Raw genomic sequence first — 19,986 nt, 5'->3', positions numbered from 1 at the left:
TTATCAACACTGCAATCCACACTTTGCATTTCATTTGCTGATTTAAGGCTTGGCTGCAGCTGCGCGACCACGAAAACTCATTTTTGGCTAAACTTTGTAAACGCTGGTATTCAGCTAAAGTTAAAGTTACATACATTGCTCTTCTAAAATATAGCATTCTTGCCGAACTGAGTGAAACACCTCCCATTACAATAATAACGTTTTACTGTAGAATATTTAGTAAAATTACTTCATGAACACACAAAAAAACATACCACTGTACTACATTAAAATTCAAACCGCTGAATATTTTATTGAATATTGTTTAACCAACTTTGTATTTGAGCATCCGTGGCAGTATCATTCAAATTTAATTAGGTTTTATTGAGAAGGCTTGTTTGAAACAAAGTATTTCCCGACCTTCAAGCTGTTGTGATCGCATTATGTATATTTTCTGCAGCAGAAATGAGATGCATCATGGAAAGCAGAAAGTAGATTCTCGAAACAAAGGCAATGACTTTATTTGTTTGAGGTTTTTATTCTTGTGTCTTGGAGTCATTGTCGACACTATGCAACATAATGGAGAACTCCGTCTTCAAAACAGAAGGCAGATAACTGCTGTTTTGGTTGTATACAGGTATTATGAACTATAATCACAGTTCAGACGGATATTGGGTTGTTCTACAATCTCTGGTGCTGATTATCCCTTTATCAAATGGACTGGCGACTTGTCTCAGTTGTACTCTGCCTTTACCTTCAATATGCTGAGATCGGCTCCAGCTTCACATTATTAAAAGGTGGTGAGAGATGAACACTGTACAATGTAGAAGATTTCTGCCATGGTTCATCTTTACCTCTTTTATCTACAGATCCATCTGCAGTTAGTAAGATGTAAATCACACACCCAGAAACATTTATTAAACAGGCAAAACTGGAGTGGGAATTGAACTCTAATCTAAGTTTTTCTGGGGCACACCTTATGAAATCTTTATCATTCCATATTCCATATTTTGGACTGATGACATAAGAAAGACCTCACCAAGACAGTGTTAGAAAAACAATTAGTAACCATACTCAGAACACAAAACCTTTCCATTTAGTCATCGTTTTTGAGATGATAAATCCGATCTATTAACTTTATTTAAATCAACTTCAACTTTACATCAAACTTGAATTACCCTGATGGGTGTAACGCCCTACCATGACAATCCTAACTGATGCCAGCTGGGATAAGATCCACAGATATTAAAATGATACATCCTGATGCACACCTGAAAGATTCTGCATCAATGCAGTGAAATAACACAATTGATTATGTCTACTGCGTTGTCCATATCAAACCAGTATAAATCAAATGCATAACTGTCTTTCATGGTTAAAGGTAAAGAACATACTCACTGCCTCATCACTTGTTTTTATTAGGAACATTTCTGCAACTCAACAGCCAAGGGTTTTATTTAAACGATTGTCTTTTAGTTCTGATGAACGCGCATATAAAACAATGCGCGCTACGAAAGGTAGATTCACTCTACCTAAAGCAAAGACTAATAAGGTGAAAAGTACTGTAATGTACAGAGCCATGGTGACATTGAATGCTTTCCCAAGACAAATTATTCAAGAAAACAACACATTTTGATTAAAAAAAACTACTGAAAGAACATTAACAAAACAGCTTTAGGTGCCTAAAGATTAAAACTACTGAATACATTTAATTAGAGTAAAAGTGATTAGTTTTATTTGATCTATAAATGCGAATGTACATTGCTAAATATCATCTGATTGTTCATTGGAGCGAGGTCCAACTGTATGAATATTGTTTTTTTTTGTTTTGTTTTGTAAATTGTTTTAATTATTGTTTGTTTGCTTTGTTGCGTGATGTGTTGTATGTAATTGTGTACTGCACTAATGAGTCAATTGCATTGGGTGTAGACTCCAGGAAGAGCAGTGATGGCTCTAGCCAAAGCTAATGGAGATCCAAATAATTTGATAAAGGGAAGCAAAACCCAAGAGCAAGTTATTAAAAAGCTAGTACTTTAAGGATATATAGACACATTTTGGATTTTATGAATGGGAATGAAGAACCCCAGGTTTTACTTCCCGTTGAAGACGATGAAGCCACAGTATGAGGTTCCATTATGTAGCTGCTTTAAACAATATGTAATACCTGTGCTCTGTAATGAGTCCAAAGCCCAAGTGAGGGCATCAATGAGCCAAGCTAGCAGAGAAACAATTATACAGGATTCATGGACTTCTGTTGCGTGAGAGTTGTATTGATTAGAGTGACTATGTTTTACGATAGGTGACCTCAAGATTGTGTCCCACGTACTATAAACGAAAGGCGCTTGTGAGTTTCACAAAGGTGCTAATATAACAGAGCGACTGTTTCATAAATTCGGACTTATTGTTACTGTATGTTTGTCACGTTCATCAAGCAGCCTGTTGTAGAGCACAGGACAAAGAAGCACAAGTACAATATTTGTTCTTATTTTTAACTGATTCAGAAAGTGTTTCAGCCGAAAACTGCTATTTGGAAATTTTATTTAGTAAATTATGCATTTTAGCACACCTGTTATACAGTGCTTTAAAAAAAGATTGATGTTTTGGATTAATGTTTTTACACTAACAATTTTAGGTGTCACAGTTAATGCTTCATTTTGTTAACGACAATCATTTTAACGTGCTTTAATTGCATATATATATATATATTGTTTTTTTTAAGTCATCCATGTAATTCCCGAGTTCGTGCTGTTGTGGGCTTGGTACTACCTTAAATGATGATGCATTATGGGAATTTGAAGTATAGCATGTCTGGGAAGTGGAGCTGTTGTTACCCCGCGTTCTCTGCGATCCAAAGTGTGCACACAATTTGAACAGTGGTGAATAGGAAATAATTATCTAGTTAGCCATAACAAAGAAAAAAGTTCCAGAACTACAGCACCCAGACTTGAACTACCTCTTGACTTTACGTCGTCCTACTCTGGGAATCTTTAAGACCCAACAAAAGTCACAGGCATCTGTCTAAAGCAGTCACAAAAGGTGGGGGGCTTCTAGTTTTGGGATTGTTTACAGTAGTCCCTTGTTTCTCGCGGGGGTTATGTTCTAAAAATAACCCACAATAGGCAAAATCCGAGAAGTAATCAGCTTTATTTTTTACAATTATACATGTTTTAAGGCTGTAAAACCCCTCACCGCACACTTTGTACACTTTTCTCAGACAGGAATTAGCATTTCTCTCTTGTTGAAACACTCAGAGTTCCAAGCTTCGTAGATTTTAAAACATAAATCGGTTTTCAAAGATACAACACTTCAGAGTCACACTGCGCTAGGATAGCATTAGCCGCTAATCACACCAGCTTTTTTCACTGTTGGTTTATGTTTATGAGAGAAGAAAAAAAGAGCGCAGCTCCTCGCTTCAGCAGGCAGTGAAACTCACCAAGATGGGTGTGTCGCTGGTGGGCGGTGCTTCGCGTCAATCGTGCATATGAAGCAAATGGGGACATTTTTTGATCCTTGACACATGCGGCACATTTCGTGCGGCAGATGCGTCCGGTGCCACAGAAGACGCATTTGGTGTGAACGCAGCATTAGCCAATCAGGACGTACAACACAATGCGCATTCATATGCTGTAAAAAAATGCATGCAAAATTGCAGTGTGAAAAAAATCTGCGAAACACTGAGGCTGCGAAAGGTGAACCGTGTTATAGTGAGGGACAACTGCACACAGAAGTCTCAAATATGGTCAACTATGCACACAGTCAGTGCTGTCACCGTGTTCCTAAAACCGTGTATTTGAAAATGCCTTAGTTAAATGCATGCTCTGCTATTAGCTGGTTAAAAACACATAGATCATACTTGATCATGTTGTTGTGAATTTATAGTCTGGCTCACACCTATAGACGATATCTAGTTTAGCACTGACCTAGCAGTGGCTACAAATGAGTTGGTTGATTTCATGTTCAGATTAACAAGAAGAAAAAGAAAATATTCAGTTAAAAATGCACTTTGAACGAATACTGAACCTTTGTTGTGGTTTGGCACAATAATTCTAACAATATGTAAACTAGTCAGGCTAGGCCTATAGTGTTGATTGAATTAAATGTTGGACTATTTAGCCGATTCAGCCATTCAGTCAGAAGTACATTGCAATGTATGAACTATTGATAACTTTAATGCAATTTTAGTATTTGCTGTTGTAAATACTTCCTGTTATCTGCTGTGTTCACACTGATTTCCCTCACATTCAACGTCCTTTCTTTCATCAGAGGACAAAGAGCAGCTATACTGCCGAAGTGTAAGTTTGATTTGAGGATAGAATAATTTCACACAGATATAGGGATGCTAGACCTCAACAATTTTGTTTTCAATTTAATGTAAAGATATTCATAAATTTGATGATCATAAATAATAAAAAGAGGTTTATACTTATACGACTGAAAATTTACAATACACCATAATATGAACAATTGTGGATGAATTGATTGTTATGCATTGTGATGCATCGTGGAATCAAATCCTTGTTGATAATCATAATCCAACTGTGAGACCAGTGAAGATGTAGAGCCTTAATAGACATCCAGAAACACTCCAGAACAGAAATGTCAAATGTATTTTGCAAAGGGGCCATTTTGTTGGAAATGCCTAAAATAATCCCATCATAATTTTAACAATCAACATCTGCACAGACACTAATCTGACTGCTTGTCCATTGAGAAACAAGTACAGCAATAGTCAGAAAAACACCTACTTCTGCATTATCATCAATCAATAATCCCTCTCCCATTGGATTTTAAAGATTTTATATATTTTCTGCCCAGTTAATGGCTAAATAAATTACCCCAGGCATCACATCAAAATCCCTAGCCTTTAAAAAGAGGATTACTCTCTGACCCTTATTTGATAGGATTAAAACATTTGTTTTCAGCTGTGAATGTTTTCCAGTCTAAAATGGTATCTTGAAATCCCTAAACCGAACATATGCTATAATTGGTGAAATAATAAAGCATTCCAGCATTTGCCCACACAACACATGTTTTTACAGTTTGTAAAGGAGGATGAAAAGCAAAGGCATGACAGGAGGTGAGCATTGCTGGACAAGAAAAAAACATGTTTTCTTCTACTGAGAAACAATACAGTTTAAAAAAGATAGATGAAAAATAGAGTTCGGGTTAAAAATACAGTGTTTTCATTAAATTACCCACTTTACATCTGCTGTTACATTATCTCTTTGAATTACTCCTTTCTCATCCTGCCCACCAAGCTGTCCCATACTAGGTAAATGACAGAAAACAACGACTTATTCCCCCGCACTGACTTTAACAGTCTTATTTACACTTTCACACAGACTAACCCATGCATCCCCCATGTTATAAGGTACATAATCAACTCAACTCTAAGACAAGAAGCAGGAGCTACAACGGATACGCCCCAAATCAATGTCACGGTCAAACACTTCCTACACCTTCCACATGACATCTTTTCTTGTGGTTCCCGCCTGTGCCACGGGGGCCCTTGCACCTCCTAATGAGGAGACCAAAATAGGTGTGACAAATGTCATCCATTTCTGGTTCCACTTCTGCCAAGAGGACCGCAGACGGTGTTGGTGAGGACATGACAGGACATGACGCAACTCCATGCACTCTGGAGGAGGGCTTGTCAGTGAGAGGTCCCTCGTGGAGTGCTAAAATCACCACTCTTGATCAGTAGGATAATGTTGACAAGCCTCACTACTGGTCATGGTCATATTCCTTATGCTGCTGACAGGTCCACAAGAGCTTTCAATCAAAATAAGGAAAGGGAAAACATACATAATGTACTGTATATCGCTTAAAATAGAGTATATATTTTATTTTTATAAACCTTTCTTCCTTCCATTTTCTATTCCTGTCATTCATAAACATAATGAAAGCCTCAGTGTAAATGTGTTACTTACAAATCCAAATTCTTGGTTATTTTATCCTAAATACCCAATAAAAAAGCATACGGTCCATCTGATTTAGCTTTTTTATTGAAGCAATTTGTTAGTGTGTGCTAATTCAGGGGTCACCCGTCTGGACTTAAGCGCTTTTTTGTGTGCCTGCAGTTACGCACTTCTCTCCTATTCGTATTCTCTGGTCCAGGCTCCTGACACGCCCACCGTGCGTAAGTAGAGCAAAGGAAAGGAGGCGGTGATGTCATTTTTTTGGGCTGTCTGGAAATCACGGAAAATGGAGTTTTCCCAACGCTTGTAAATGTCATTGAAACCCATGAAAATTATAAAGTTCACTTTTCATTTGAAGCGCCTTCATTGATAAACTATGTAGCAGGTTGATTTGATCAGATCATTGATCAGATTAATGCACTGTGACTGAGGATCGGCCGCATTATTCTGTCCAAGTCACAGTTAAAATCTCTCTCCTTGACCATCATCATCGCTGTAAAGCGTGACAGAGTTAGATGCGCTGGAGATATGAGGAAATAACCTGGCCGGAGAGCGTCCTGCTTTAATACAGAGGGATGTTTGCAGTGAAACAGAACTATTGGCTTCCGTAATACGCAGTTTTAAATATAAATAGTTTAAAGTGACCTGAGCTGAGCCTCATTAAAATATATGTGGGAACAGTTTCTGGTTCATCCTCATCTGCATATGACAGCTTGTTTCACTCTGTAGTGGATCAAACTGTGACTTTATGTTGGACATAATATGAAAATAGTTGAATCACTGTGACCAACGTGCACAGAAGTCTGCGTCTGTCAGTTTTCATTAATCGCGCAGCAGCAGCTGAGTGATCACAGCTGCTGCTGCGTGACGCACGAGTCTGTGTGGCTTCAAATGTAACTAAGTCCATATTTCTAGTGCAATATAATGTTTCACCTTATCGGGGCGCTGCACTTATTCCAGGGTTAGAAGTACGTAAGAGGAAAAGGACTTACGCACACCGGAGAATGCGCGTGAAGTCAGATTTGAATGGGAATGCCCACATTTCAAGGCTGCTACACCTAGCGTGCGTAACTGTGTTACTGTGTTTAGGTATAAAACAGGGGTGTGGAACTAGTTTTAGTTTGGGAGCCAAATACGGACCAGATTGATCTCAAGTAGGCTGTAGATTGTAGATTATAGGTGGGAAAATTAGTAATTTCAAGATTAATGAGCCCTAGTTTTCACTTCCATACAAAAATTATATAAAAGTGTATATAAGGCACCATCAATATCCAAGAAATAAGTGATAGACATCAGTCCCTGCAGGTTCTTTCCTCAAATTTACCTAATTTTGTGTCCATTCATATTTAATTTGGGGAAATGTTGTGGAATAACTTGAGGATCAAGTAGGATATTGGAAACATTGAGACATCCTGCAACAATTTGTGTATTTGGAAGGACTGAGATATCTACAAAATAATTAGTTGGTAATTTACACAATGAATCATGTTTTCACTGTCATTTTTACTTTTCGCTGCGGGCCAAATCAGATATTCTAAAGAGCCGGAACTTGACATTCGTGGTTTAAAAGGGTACCCATGGGTGGGTGTAGGTTATTTTCACACAGCATGTTCCCACAATCTGTACGTATGACAGGTTAATTGAAGTATTTAAATTGTGTGTGACAGGACAATGTGTGAGTGTGACTGTGATTGTCACTGTGTTAGCTGTGCGATAGACGGGCAAGCTGTCCAGAGGAACAGGAAGAGGAGAGACTCAAAATCGTGGGCCTTTTTCAAACTGCTGGTTACTATGGTAATGAGCTTTTTGATATGTAAACGTGTTCAAATTAGTTTTAAAGCACTTTATACAAGGTCACGCAGATTGGATCACCATAGGATAAGCCGTTAGTACAAAGTATGTGTTTTAAACGACAATCATGCATATCTGTGTCTAGCCAGGGTTGTGGTCAATTATAATTGCGTAATCGATAATTCATTACAATTATGGCATAAGTATTGCAATTACAACAGCAACAGCTTTTTAGAATTACAATTAAATTGTAATTGAGTTTAGATCATTGACTTTGTAATTGTAATTAATTGTAATTGCCATGGAAATTATAATGTAACACAAAACTAGGGACCCATGTTACAGTTCTACACATATGTAGTTAACAATTATTAAAATATGTTTCATATCAAGTTTTACCACATTTTACCTTTAAAAAAATGAAATTAAGGTGTATGACACAAAAAGGCTCAGACGCCCCCACCAAAAATATTAAAACCTGTATTTTCATTGATTAGGAAGCCTAACAAGGTAACCGATAGGAAAGAAATTAGATGATAGATATTTGTTTTTACTGTATTTCACAGTTGATTTAGCACCCGTGATGATGATGGACTAGCCACAGTCATGATTTCAGGGTGTACACCGACTTATGGCCTGAGTAGGCTAAGATAGATCCTGAACTGGATTAGCGAATAAAGATGATGGATGAGTGTATATGCTATCCTGTCCGAGGATCATTTGCAGATGCATTAACATCAGCTCCTAAAGGAATTACAGCACTGCACTGAAAACGTTGCCCTCACTATGGCAAGGAAAGGTATAATGCTGGTGTGAATGTAAGGACATGGTAAGTGTCTGTGCACCTACACACACACACACACACACACCTTATTTCATACAGAGACCTAAATTCTGGGGAGCATGTTTAATTACAGCCGAGAAAAACAAATGACTCCACAGAGAGAGAAGGGGGAAAAAAAAAAAAATAAAAAACACGCTTGATAACGGTGACATTTACAATCTGCCTCATTTATCAAAAGCTGCCAGAGCCGAGTCAAAGAGGGTCATTACATAGTAAACATAGATTAACTGGCTCTCAGCATAAACCTGCACAAATTGTCAGAAAAATTATTTTTAATCTAGGTAAATTGTGCGGACGCATATATTTCCCTGGTTTGTATCAATTAATTGTAATGTTTGTTTAGTCAATATTTGTGTAGGTTTGCGTGCGTGCGTGCGTATGTGCGTGTGCGTGCAGGCTCCATGCTAAATAGATGCCAACTTCAGCATGCATTCGTCTCATTCGCTCCTTTGTGTGTGTGGGCCTGCAGTTGTGCCAACATCACTGCAGACAGCTACCTAGCACTTTCACTTTAAACACACACAGGCGTGTTTTGGCAAACTAAGCCGAGTTTTATTTCTTTTTGTTTGGATGGTGTGAGGAAAAAATGATTCCCGAGGGCACATCTGGTCGTGACAGCCTTGTACCTGAAGCCAAAACAATAATGTTTGTGCTCACTCCCTCATAAACACAATTTATGCAGAAATAGATGTATATTGAAAATAACAAACTGGAGTACATGGTTCAAACTGAGTGCTTTTGACATTTACTGGAGCTTAGTTTTGGCACATGTACCAAAAGTGGCCAAAAATGACCTTATTGGAAGTATAGTTGCATTTATAGATGCCACCATGCCTTGTCTACATTAACTGCCTCATTTCTGGGAGTGAATATCAGGGTAGGAGTGTCTTCAGGATGTAATGATAAAGCAGCAGCTGCCACAGGATATTTCACAGCAATTCTGCTTCTCCGTTGCTGCAGCAAAGGGATGCTTTTGAGTGTCGGCAGCTGGCAGGGGCACAGAATGTCACGGTGAAGACAAAGATAAAGCGGGACAGCAGAAAGAGGGGAGGCATTGTATTTAATCTCATCGCCATTTATCTTTGATAGCATGCAGCTGCTTTGTTCTCTTTGATCTTCAGCGTTCCAGGTTGTCTATAACCACGTAAAGCGCACGGACACACATGCATCAACGTACACCGAGGGATTTATGTTCTCACTTTCACTTTCCAAAGCCCTTGGCATTCGTACGCCATCATCTTTTTTTTTTTTTTTTTTTTTTTTTTTTTTTTTTTTTAGCATCCTTACAGGCACAGCAAGCCATTAGATGTTGAACGCAATGAGCATTACCAGGAGGTGAACACGTGGAAGGTACAAGCAAATCCCCTCATTTTAGTCACCACTCTGCAAGAGTCTCACACAAAAAGCCATTAGGACAAGAGCTCTTAGTAGCTTTTCATCAGTAATCAACAACTGTTGGATTTCAGTGGCTCAAGTGGAAGACTTGAGGCAATTCCATTATAATGACACACTGGATTTCTGAACTGGCGGAAGAGATGGAAAAACATGGAAGGAACAGTTTACAAGACATTCGTCTTCAAAGAGGATTTAGGACAATTCTATGTATATGAATCCTTATTTGCATATGCTGTTTACCTCCAAGTGGTTAAATAAATTCATATACTTGAGCTAAAAGCTTCAAAGCATGTCCTTTCTGTTGAGGGTGAAACTATAATGTTTGAGACTCAGGCAGAATGAGGTTGTATGTACAATCCAGGCTTCTCATAACGAAATCCAACAAGTAGAAAATCAGCAACAAATCCAAAGGAGCAGACAAAAACACTCAGCTAAAATAGTAGAGAGGGAAGAAAACCACAGTGACTTAAATTACAAAAAAAAAAAAAAAAAAGCAGCCACTACACAAACTGAATATTGTGGATGAAAAAGGGTAGTAGGGCCTAAAAACCAATTAGTGACCAGCCACACACGCACACGCACACACACACGCACACACACACACAAAAGGGGAACCCATGTCTAGTCCTGGGCTGCTAACACAAAAACAGATACAAACACAGCAGTGAAGACAAAACCGAGAAAATCTACAAAAAAAAAAAGATTAATTGATATAAAATCAAAATTAGATTATTTATTTAGGGTAATTTTAAAAAAGACAAAATCGGAAAATCGAGTTTTCCATTTACGTTTGCTTTGCTCCTCCAGGCCCTCGTAGTAATTAGCGCTACCCAAGCAACGTAGAAAAGGATGACAGATGTGGTGGCATTCCATGTTGCTAAGGAAAAAAATTGAAATCGAAAATCAAGTTTTCAAAGTAAAGAATCAGGATTTGGTTTTGGCCTAAAATCGTGCAGCCTTACCTAGACCCAAATGTCAGGAACTAAACAATACTGAGATGAAATCTAAAAAAAAAAATTAAAAAAAAATATTTTGAGTTTTACTATATACCCTGCAGTACACTATCCCTACTCCGTTTATTAGAGTGAGAGGCAGAAAGAAGTCATGACAGAAAATGAGCCATTGCCGCTTCACTGACGCCTTCTGAATGATGGTAACTTTACCTTTCATTATTATTATTATTATCCCAAATCACAAACATAACAGTAGTGTAACATGGCCACTAAAATAATCAATAACTAGGAGCAGAAGAGCACAGACATACCCGGTGTGATAAAAGAAAAGGAAATGGGCAAAGACTGACTGAATGAATGTGAACGTGGGCAGTAAAGTGAAAAGGTTGTACGTAGAGTTTTTATGGGGTGTCCTGTACTGGTAGAAAAGAAGTGGACGAGAATTTAGAGGGATTAATTTAAAACCCGCTGAACACAATGGCCAAAGAACTTCATAGAGCTTGAGACATAAGTTTAGAACAGAGAGAAAAACGGTAGATTGTTCATCATAAAGGAATTCTGATTCTGATTTAGTCTTGTGTTTTCTAACATGATGTTGATGTGTTTAGCTAACCAAGAGTTTATACTGTAAAGATAAGACAGCTATACTTTTAGCTACAGGAACCCAAGGTTTCTGAAAGTGAGGCTAGTGCCTTATTAAAATCACTGATCTGTTTCAATATGTTTCTCTGTAATGTTAAATAGTGAACACAAGTAATAAGCTTTCCAGGCTGCTGCATGTTATGTCGAGGAAGGAATGTGTTATTTGGCCGTGCTTATTCAAGCAGTCAAGGTAATAAGTGTGTAATGGGGAAGCATTGGAAGTGTAGGAAACAAGCACACTTGGTAAACCAGGAGTCTGTTGGGACATTGAGTTCACAAACATTCAAATGAGGGCTAGAGGTATATATAAATACAATTATATATATTATAATTTCTTGTTAAGCAGAGTTTCTTTTCTTTCTTTGTTTCCACATTTTTGTTTTTTTTTGTAATTCCTTAAGAATCACACTCAAATGTTCGTGAAATGTCTACAGCCACATCCTGGGTACATCTGTGTTACTCCCAATAATTTGCACTGTATAACTTAGAACTTGCTATTTTTGCCAATGCAACATTTGCATGTGTAATATCAAGCAAACTGCAAAGATCCTACAGACAAACATCAGCGTGGTAAAAGAGAAAAAAAAAATCATCCAATCCAACAGAAGGTTCAATAGGCATAAGACAAATTCAAAACCTCAACACAGTGAATGTGCAATAATAAATGGCCATTCTTAGTGGGTGATGTGTTCCTACCTTTCTTTTTCTTTCTTTTTTTTTTTAGCTCACACATAAATCGAAGAACTACGGGGGAACATCAATATGCAGTAACACCGTGCAGAACCGCAAATTGGTTTGTGCTACAAAATCTATATGGCGCTCAGAAAGCATCGTAAGAGAAGCTTCAGATAATCTTAAAAAATTCTCAGTAGGAAGCTAAAGATGCTCATGATCATATATTCATCAAAGTTAACCATATTTTCCTCAAACATCCCAATTGTACTTTAATAACTCATAACCTAGGTCAGGTTGGATGACAGATGTCTCAAACACTTTGTTGGAGTTCCAAAGAAAACTACAAACATTGTATGAAAACAGCCAAATATGTTATTAAAAGAAAAGACAATAAAGAGTTTAAATTCTTTGTTCTCCTGGTTTACTCAGAAAAAAAACATGTTGTCGAGAAAGCAAGAAACTCAATTCCTCTGCCACCTCTTACATTACGTCTTTCTCTCTAACTCCTCTTTCTCAACACTTTCAGCACCACCTCCTCCTCCCATAGTGTCACAGTCCATATGGTGCTGCAACACTGTTGGTCTCCTGTGGCCACACTTCCCACGATGCATCTGTGCCTTTGGGCTTTCAAGGGAGCCGATAGGCTGAGAGCACAGTGGTATCGACCAGTTATTGCCTGGTGTGAGGTCAGCACGGTGAAGCTATGGAGTGTGTCCACACAGCGCACACCACTGACTTGGAGTCTTTCATCTATTCGGACAATCAATCCTCCATTTTCAGTTTTTACCGCAAACAAGTGCATTCTTCTGTTGTTGTCGTTTCTTTAAAGAGAAAAAAAAAGCCTCCTGTGAGTGTGCCAAAGCACAATTTTCTCCTTTCAAACTTTCAGATTGATCCTCTTTTTAAACTCTTTAAAGCCACTCGGTCAAAAATAAAACCTCGGCAACATCTATATCTACTCAAGCTATGGGGACAACATTGTAATAGTGAAATACGATCAAGCACTTGTTGACATACTCTCTGTTGCATTTATTTCAAACTAGTTTTCCCCCCACTATCTGCTGCATTGCTATGATGCCAAGTCTTCACTGGTTTCCTTTCCTGTCAGTGTCTATGCAGTGAAAACAGAGCTTAGGAAAAATCAATCCCATCGAGTCTGAATCCTTTCACTAGCTCAGGATCAATACCGCCTGTTTCATGTCCCTCTACATACACACTGGCACACATAACCAGTTTAAGGACATTGCTCTGAGAGCCAACCCAGCCCTTTAGAAATGACCTATCGGCGTATCGGCTCACTTGCTCACCGGGGGACACAGAAGTTCATTATGACAGCCTTGGCAGTGCTAAAGGTCTACTTTAGTTTTCTGCTGCAAAGTGCCGCATTTACAGCAAGTGATTACATTAACAGCTTTCAATGGAAGCTTTCCATGAAACACCCAGTGCCTGAAAGTAGCACACACAGCTGGGAAACAATTTACTTGTGAAAATGTGTCGGTATTTAATGTGTAATTAAAGGTAATAATGTGATGCTGGATCCATGACAGAGGGGAGAGGCCTGACAAACACAAGTACTATGCTTGCTCATCAACGTTATCAGTTAAATAGAATGTATAAAACACATAATTACATGTTATATCTTTTTCAATGTTGGATATGCTAATTTTGACTCTGTTCAATCAATTGAGGTGTCCCGATACAACTTTTTCACTTTCGATACAATATCAATACAATACAATATGAGCACGGATCATATTTGCTTTTATTACATATTTTTTAGCGTGGAATGTTAGAAAATAATAGACCAAGTTATATAACTCAAGCAGAGAACAATGGTCAGCAACAGTAGGAATGACAAAAGCTGATCAATGTATTATCACTTTCAATAATTAAATAAAATAAAAACAACTTCAATAAATCCAATAAATTGAGGGCTTGTAACAGAGATTTTAGATGCAGGCCGATATAACCCAATAATTGCTTTTCCTGATATTGGACTGATATCCAATATCAATATTGGGCTGGACTCACTAATCAATATGTTTGTGGACTAAAGACTCCTGAAAATCACACATGATGTACAGTATATGAATATATAAGTGTCGTCATTTATAAATTGCTGTTATTAAAAGGTAAGTTCTTATTAATGGAGCTTCTTTAATATATATGGAGTGTTAGGGTTTGAAAGATGTTTGTGGAGATTTCAAGGCAACAATTGCTAACAATAAGGGTGCGTTCACACCTAAAAATCTTGGAGAAGTTAAAAAAACGTGAAGATTCAGATGCTTAGATACTCATCTGGGGGACGTGAACACGCAACCAAGTCAAGAGCGGATCAGGCAGGCAAATTTTAGAGTGATTGCTTTGGCATGGAGTGTTTCACAACAAAGTCTAGAGCAATTCAGGTGCGCTGTGAACACAAACGCTCGTGCCTCGGACCAAACACAGGAAGTGTAGGAGATGGCGTTGAGCGCACAGCCTTGTGGGTGTGCAGGATACCAGTTAAGGTGCAAATCAAAACATCAAAACTACCAAAGCACAGCAATTTGTTGCTGCTTTATTATTGAATAAAACTGTCTTCATACTAGCTCATGCAACAACATCAGAGGCTGTTTAGAGTGGATCAAAAAGTGTGTTGTGAACACAAACCGAGCCAAATCAAGGTGACAAAATGATCAGCTGGTTTCCGCCCATTTGGCCAGAGTCCTGTGGAGGACCAACTCTGCCATGATTATAAATTAATATATCACGTAATACCTAAATATATAACATAAATGTTATTTTTCTATTCATTTACATTTATACTTATTTGTTCATTTTCTTATTCATTCATTTAGTTTTTCTGTTATTAATGCACACACTTTTCTTTCTACACTGAACTTTTTGCCTATTGGTGATCGCTACTGATCGGATCCTGCAATGACAGGCAGGAGCCAACGCTTCAATTCAGGAGATTGTCACAGAGCTGATGCGCTTAGCTGACATGGCAGAACGTAGCACTGTCACTCAGGACTTTTTCACTTTTTGCAGTGGAGCACGTAACATTTGGAGTGGTACACCGACACAGGCGTTGACCGTCAGATACTCGAGTATTTGGAGGAAGCGGCACATAGGACCATACGGGTGTAAATGCAGCCTAAGCTTCATATGCTGAGAGTAAAATCAGTATCAAGACCCACCTAAGGTTTATATAAAACCTTACAATATAGCGACTATGTAAACCACATTTACTGTGTGTACTTCTGAATTATGTTACATTTAACAGATTAAACCTTGAACGCACTGCAGTGGAACCCTTTATTGGGAAGAAACATGGCCTAATGCTTTGTGGCTTACATTCAAAAAGGTGCTGAAAACCGTTCTCACTTAGTTCATATTAACATGATAGCCTGCCACTGATTTGTCAGCTGCACATTTATGAAGCAGATGGAGATTGTGAGTGTGGGTTTCAATGGGTGAATGTGGCTGATAATGTAAAGCACATACATCACCTGCGCCTCACAATCATTTAAAGAGGTTTTTCTCGTCTACAAACGTACCTTGTCTAGTATACTCCTCGGCCTCATGGTGAACCAGGTCAGTCACGCAACCACCATAGTGCAGCCTCTGGTCATGGTCAAAAGCCTTTAGTGTCTCGCTGGAGCTGTAGGACTTCTGGGTGGGCACACGGCATTCATCTGTGTCTAGGGAGGAGGTGTTGTACTGGGAATCTTTTGGGCAGCGGCCCCTTGTCAGGGAGCGATGCCTGCGGTCCTTCAGATCCATGGCAAGGTTGGGGGAAGAGGGAGAAGATACAGGGAGGGGAGATAGACTTAAAAGAAAGAGGAGAAGGCTGGGAGGAGATAGAGAAGCCCTTAAAAGGCCGGCCTCACGTCAATCTCCACTTCAGTCACCTGGAAATAGAGATAGGAGAAAGAAGAAATGGAGAGAAGGAAAAAGGAGACTTAGGTTGGTGGAAAATTAATGATGCACCGCTGTGACTCATGCTTGTCTTGCACTCCCAGAAGAGAACGAGGGGAAGTTAGGTACGAGAAAAGCACTGCCAATGGACATTTAAGTTATAAGGGAAATACACAACCCATCAGATTTTTGATGCAGGATATGAAAGCCTATTTTAAGAAAGAACAGATCTGCCAGTGCTGAAGTCCATAGAGATAGACCCACATTGACTGACTATCTAAAATGGTCAGCCCGTTTTCAAATCTACTGCATCAAAATAAATCTTATTTGGTGGTAACTCAAAGTTAGTCCCGACCAAACGATAACAACAAATATGAAGGAAAAAAAAAAAATCATAGAGAATTTGAATAAGATAAGAAAATATTTAAGCAGCAAAAGCAAAGTAGCTGGATGCAACAGGAAGGATAGAAGGAGAAGAGAAATGACTTGAGGGCATTGCTAGTCTCTCCCTTATTATCAGAGTGAGAATGAATCTGGCTCCCTTAGAGGCTGTAAAGGATAATCAAACACACCCAAACCCAGATACACACATACAGTACATTACTCACATGCACAAATACACACACCAGCAGCATTGAAGTACCTGAGGTCACAATCATATCGAAACGTACTCGCTCGCCACGTACAACATCTTATTGTGCGATTATAGAACAGCCTCTTCTTTACTCAAATTCCAGCTATCTGATGTGAGCACACTAGCCTACATTTAATGTGTCCAAACTTTACACTCGTTATATATGATTATGACGCTAACAAAGCTGGAGACTTTCGCAGTGGCCTTGAGCGATGCATTACACCACCAGCTGAAGATCAAAGCACAATACTACAACAACCATCAGTAATTGATATGAACAATTCTAGCACCATTCTGTATAGAAAATGTGTGGTAATAAATAGGTCAGCCTTGTTTCTATGACTTTAGGCAAAGGAGAGTTTGGTCCACCCACTGTATTACTGTTTATCCAATTTTTTTTTTATCAAAATACGTCTCAGTCTGGACATTCTGGAGCAGCAAAGGGCATTTCTAAAGAATGAGCAGCATTTGAAAGGGAGTATGTGCTATAACTAATTGCATACTGAAATAGACAAAGAGTGGGAAGAGAGAAAATAGAGTAGGAAGGAAACAGCTTTCGAGTCAATCTATTCAACACTGGCTCATTTTAAGATGCTTAGAAGGTAGTATTGAAAAGTACCCTGCTATGTTCATTGATTAACTGTAGGTATTAAGTCTCATAAAGAGCTCATTATGCTTGAGCATCCATCACACAGGCTATTAGCAGTTCAACCCTAATGTGTTTGTACCTTGAATGGAGCGTGCGGATATTCACAATGTCCTGGCTCAGGAAATGAGGAGACACTCTGACAGCCGTTATGAGAACAATTGGAAAAACTTGAGGTAACAAGTTGTTTGCTGGCTTTTAAAAAGCCACATAAAGCCATTTGATTTGCTGGCACAGACCTGGAGTTTGCAGGCAATTAGGCCAATTTAGCATCGCAGCACAAAGTAGAGGGAAAGTGGAGACGAAAAAATAAAGATCACTAAGCTTGTTCTTTGTTTAAGACTAAAAAACTAAAAATATTGTTTGACTAAAATTTTGTTTTAATACTTTGTTTTAATTCCACTATTAAGTATTTAATGCTAATTTTAATTTGATATTAGCTTAATGACAAGAAAAGCAGAAACAAGACTAATAGGTGACAAAAATAAATAAAAAATGTATTGATTTTGGAAAGTTTTTACAACGTCTACATTGTAAAAACAGTGGGCTGATGGTGCAAAGACTTGGTGTGCAGCTACGCCCCCTGTCCTCTTTTCTCTCAGTTCAGAGTTTGCGCGTTATCCCTGGATAGTGTAAATTCCATATGTTCAAAAAGGTTTTAATTAAATTATTTATTTATTTATTTTATTTAACTTCTGGTTTTACCACTATTACGCAATAGATTAACAGTTGATGCAGAGGTCTTAGTGACTTTTTAATGTTGTATTTTATGAATGTATGTTTTAATTTCTGATGATTGTCTCTTCTCAAATATTGTTGTTTTTTTAACATGTAAATTGAAGTGTTATATGTTGTAGTTGCATGTTTTCACTGTACATTTTATTATATATTTCCTGTAATTTCTGTAATGAGTATTCTTTTAGGGTGACAATTGAACCTTCTGTCCTGGGAATGCAGATGAAAAATAGCCTTTTGGCTAATTCTGGTATATTTGCAGTATTGATTTTAATGTACACTGTCCCTGTTAATTCAGCTTCAATTTATGTTTGGACATCCACACTAAATCGTCAGTACATTTTTTAACCTCATCTGATGTCTGTGCGTGACCACTGAGTGGAACCCCCGGTCGTCAGTAGGGCTGGGCGATTTTGCCAAAAAAATAAATAAATTAAAAAAATCTGCCATTTTTTTATAGAAAAATTTGAGTTTCCATTTGATTTTCTTTATTTTTTTTTAATGCACCTAAAAATGACTTCAGAGATATTGTCAAAAGTGCAACTTTACTGCTGTGATTGCGTCATTCGACAATTTCAGGCTTTAACCCAGGTTTAAGCAAAAGTGCAAAAGCAACTTCACAGTAGCTTAAATTTAACATTACAATTAAAAAAAATAATAAACTCTTCCCTTAGCATCTCAGTATAGTGCGAATAAAAAATTAAACATGCCTGTGGCACCAAAAGGCTACACAAAGGGAAAACAAATGTAAACAATGAGGAGGCTGGCTCACATCATGCTATGGTAACCCACAAGGTTGGAACGCAAAAAAGTCAGAAAATTTTTTTTATTTAAATTGTTTTTATCTACAAATTTGATACATCAGTTGAAGGGTTTTTTTGCCCAGCCCTAGTCAGTTAATCTTTAACCAGAATCAGACAATCAGGGGGTTTTATACTCCCTGATTCATATACTTAGATGATATTTTGTCTCATCACCTATACTAGCTGATCCTGTACAAGGTCTCAGGGGAATCTGGAGCCAATGCAAGCAGACATTAAACATAATGCAAAGTAAACTATTTTATCAAAGAGCATTATGGGAACATTATCTTTACACACAAGGTTTCATGTTTACCTTGTGCTTACGTTGTCAAGTGAATTTTTAACCTTACAATGGAAGGATGATTTTGTTACCACCAGACAGCTGAGTAACTAACAAGCGTCATGGTTGAGGATAGTGGGTGGTGGGAACCAGATGCAGAGAGACAAAAGTGAATTCAAATAGCAGTTCATTTGATAATCACATTCACAATCAACAAAGCACAAAACAAAGACTGTCAAGGTACAAACCAAAACTGACTGACTGACTGCACATACCAGGAGAGGGGAGACAACTCTTCTTAATAGTGAAGGGGAGCTAATCAGAGTGATGAGACTCACCTGGTAAACAGGTGGGAGCCCAATTACCACCTGTATTACTACGACTAATTCAGTGCCAACCATTTTCAGAATTTCTACCCCCCTCAGTGCCAGCCCTTTTTGAGCATTTTTACCAATTTTTTAAAGACCCACAGAATATTTTGTACTATGACAACCAGATTCTGAAGGACTAAAGTCTCAAATTTTATCAGCATCAACCATCATAGCGCCATTTTCTGTCTCATAAACTCCTTTCCTCTCCCTCCGAGCTCTGCCCATCACGGGTAATCTCTCATCCAAAGGTGCGCTACTGCCACCTACATGTCACCTATTATTTTGCTATCTGGCTCACAGTTGAATGTTTTGCTTGCTGTGAGCACATGGATACATCACAATAACACGCCGTAGCGCCATAATCTCCCTTGTCCATGCTTCTTCCTCCTTAGCTAATGGTAGCATCAGTGGCTAATCTCA

General features: G+C 38.3%; 1 protein-coding gene across 1 annotated transcript in view; it reads right to left on the bottom strand.

Moving 5' to 3' along the window:
- The window catches only part of tenm2a (teneurin transmembrane protein 2a), a 256,251-nt gene that overhangs the window by 171,180 nt on the left and 65,085 nt on the right, over window positions 1-19,986 (bottom strand). Inside the window, 1 exon segment of the mRNA XM_028458813.1 lies at window positions 15,737-16,090. Within this exon segment, the coding sequence (XP_028314614.1) occupies window positions 15,737-15,962 (226 nt within the window). The 5' untranslated portion in view covers window positions 15,963-16,090.

This window comes from Gouania willdenowi, chromosome 10 (assembly GCF_900634775.1).
Source record: "Gouania willdenowi chromosome 10, fGouWil2.1, whole genome shotgun sequence".
NCBI classification, from domain to species: Eukaryota; Metazoa; Chordata; class Actinopteri; order Blenniiformes; family Gobiesocidae; genus Gouania; species Gouania willdenowi.
Note: the sequence above shows the minus strand (reverse complement) of the source record. Positions and strands in the feature narration are given on the sequence as shown.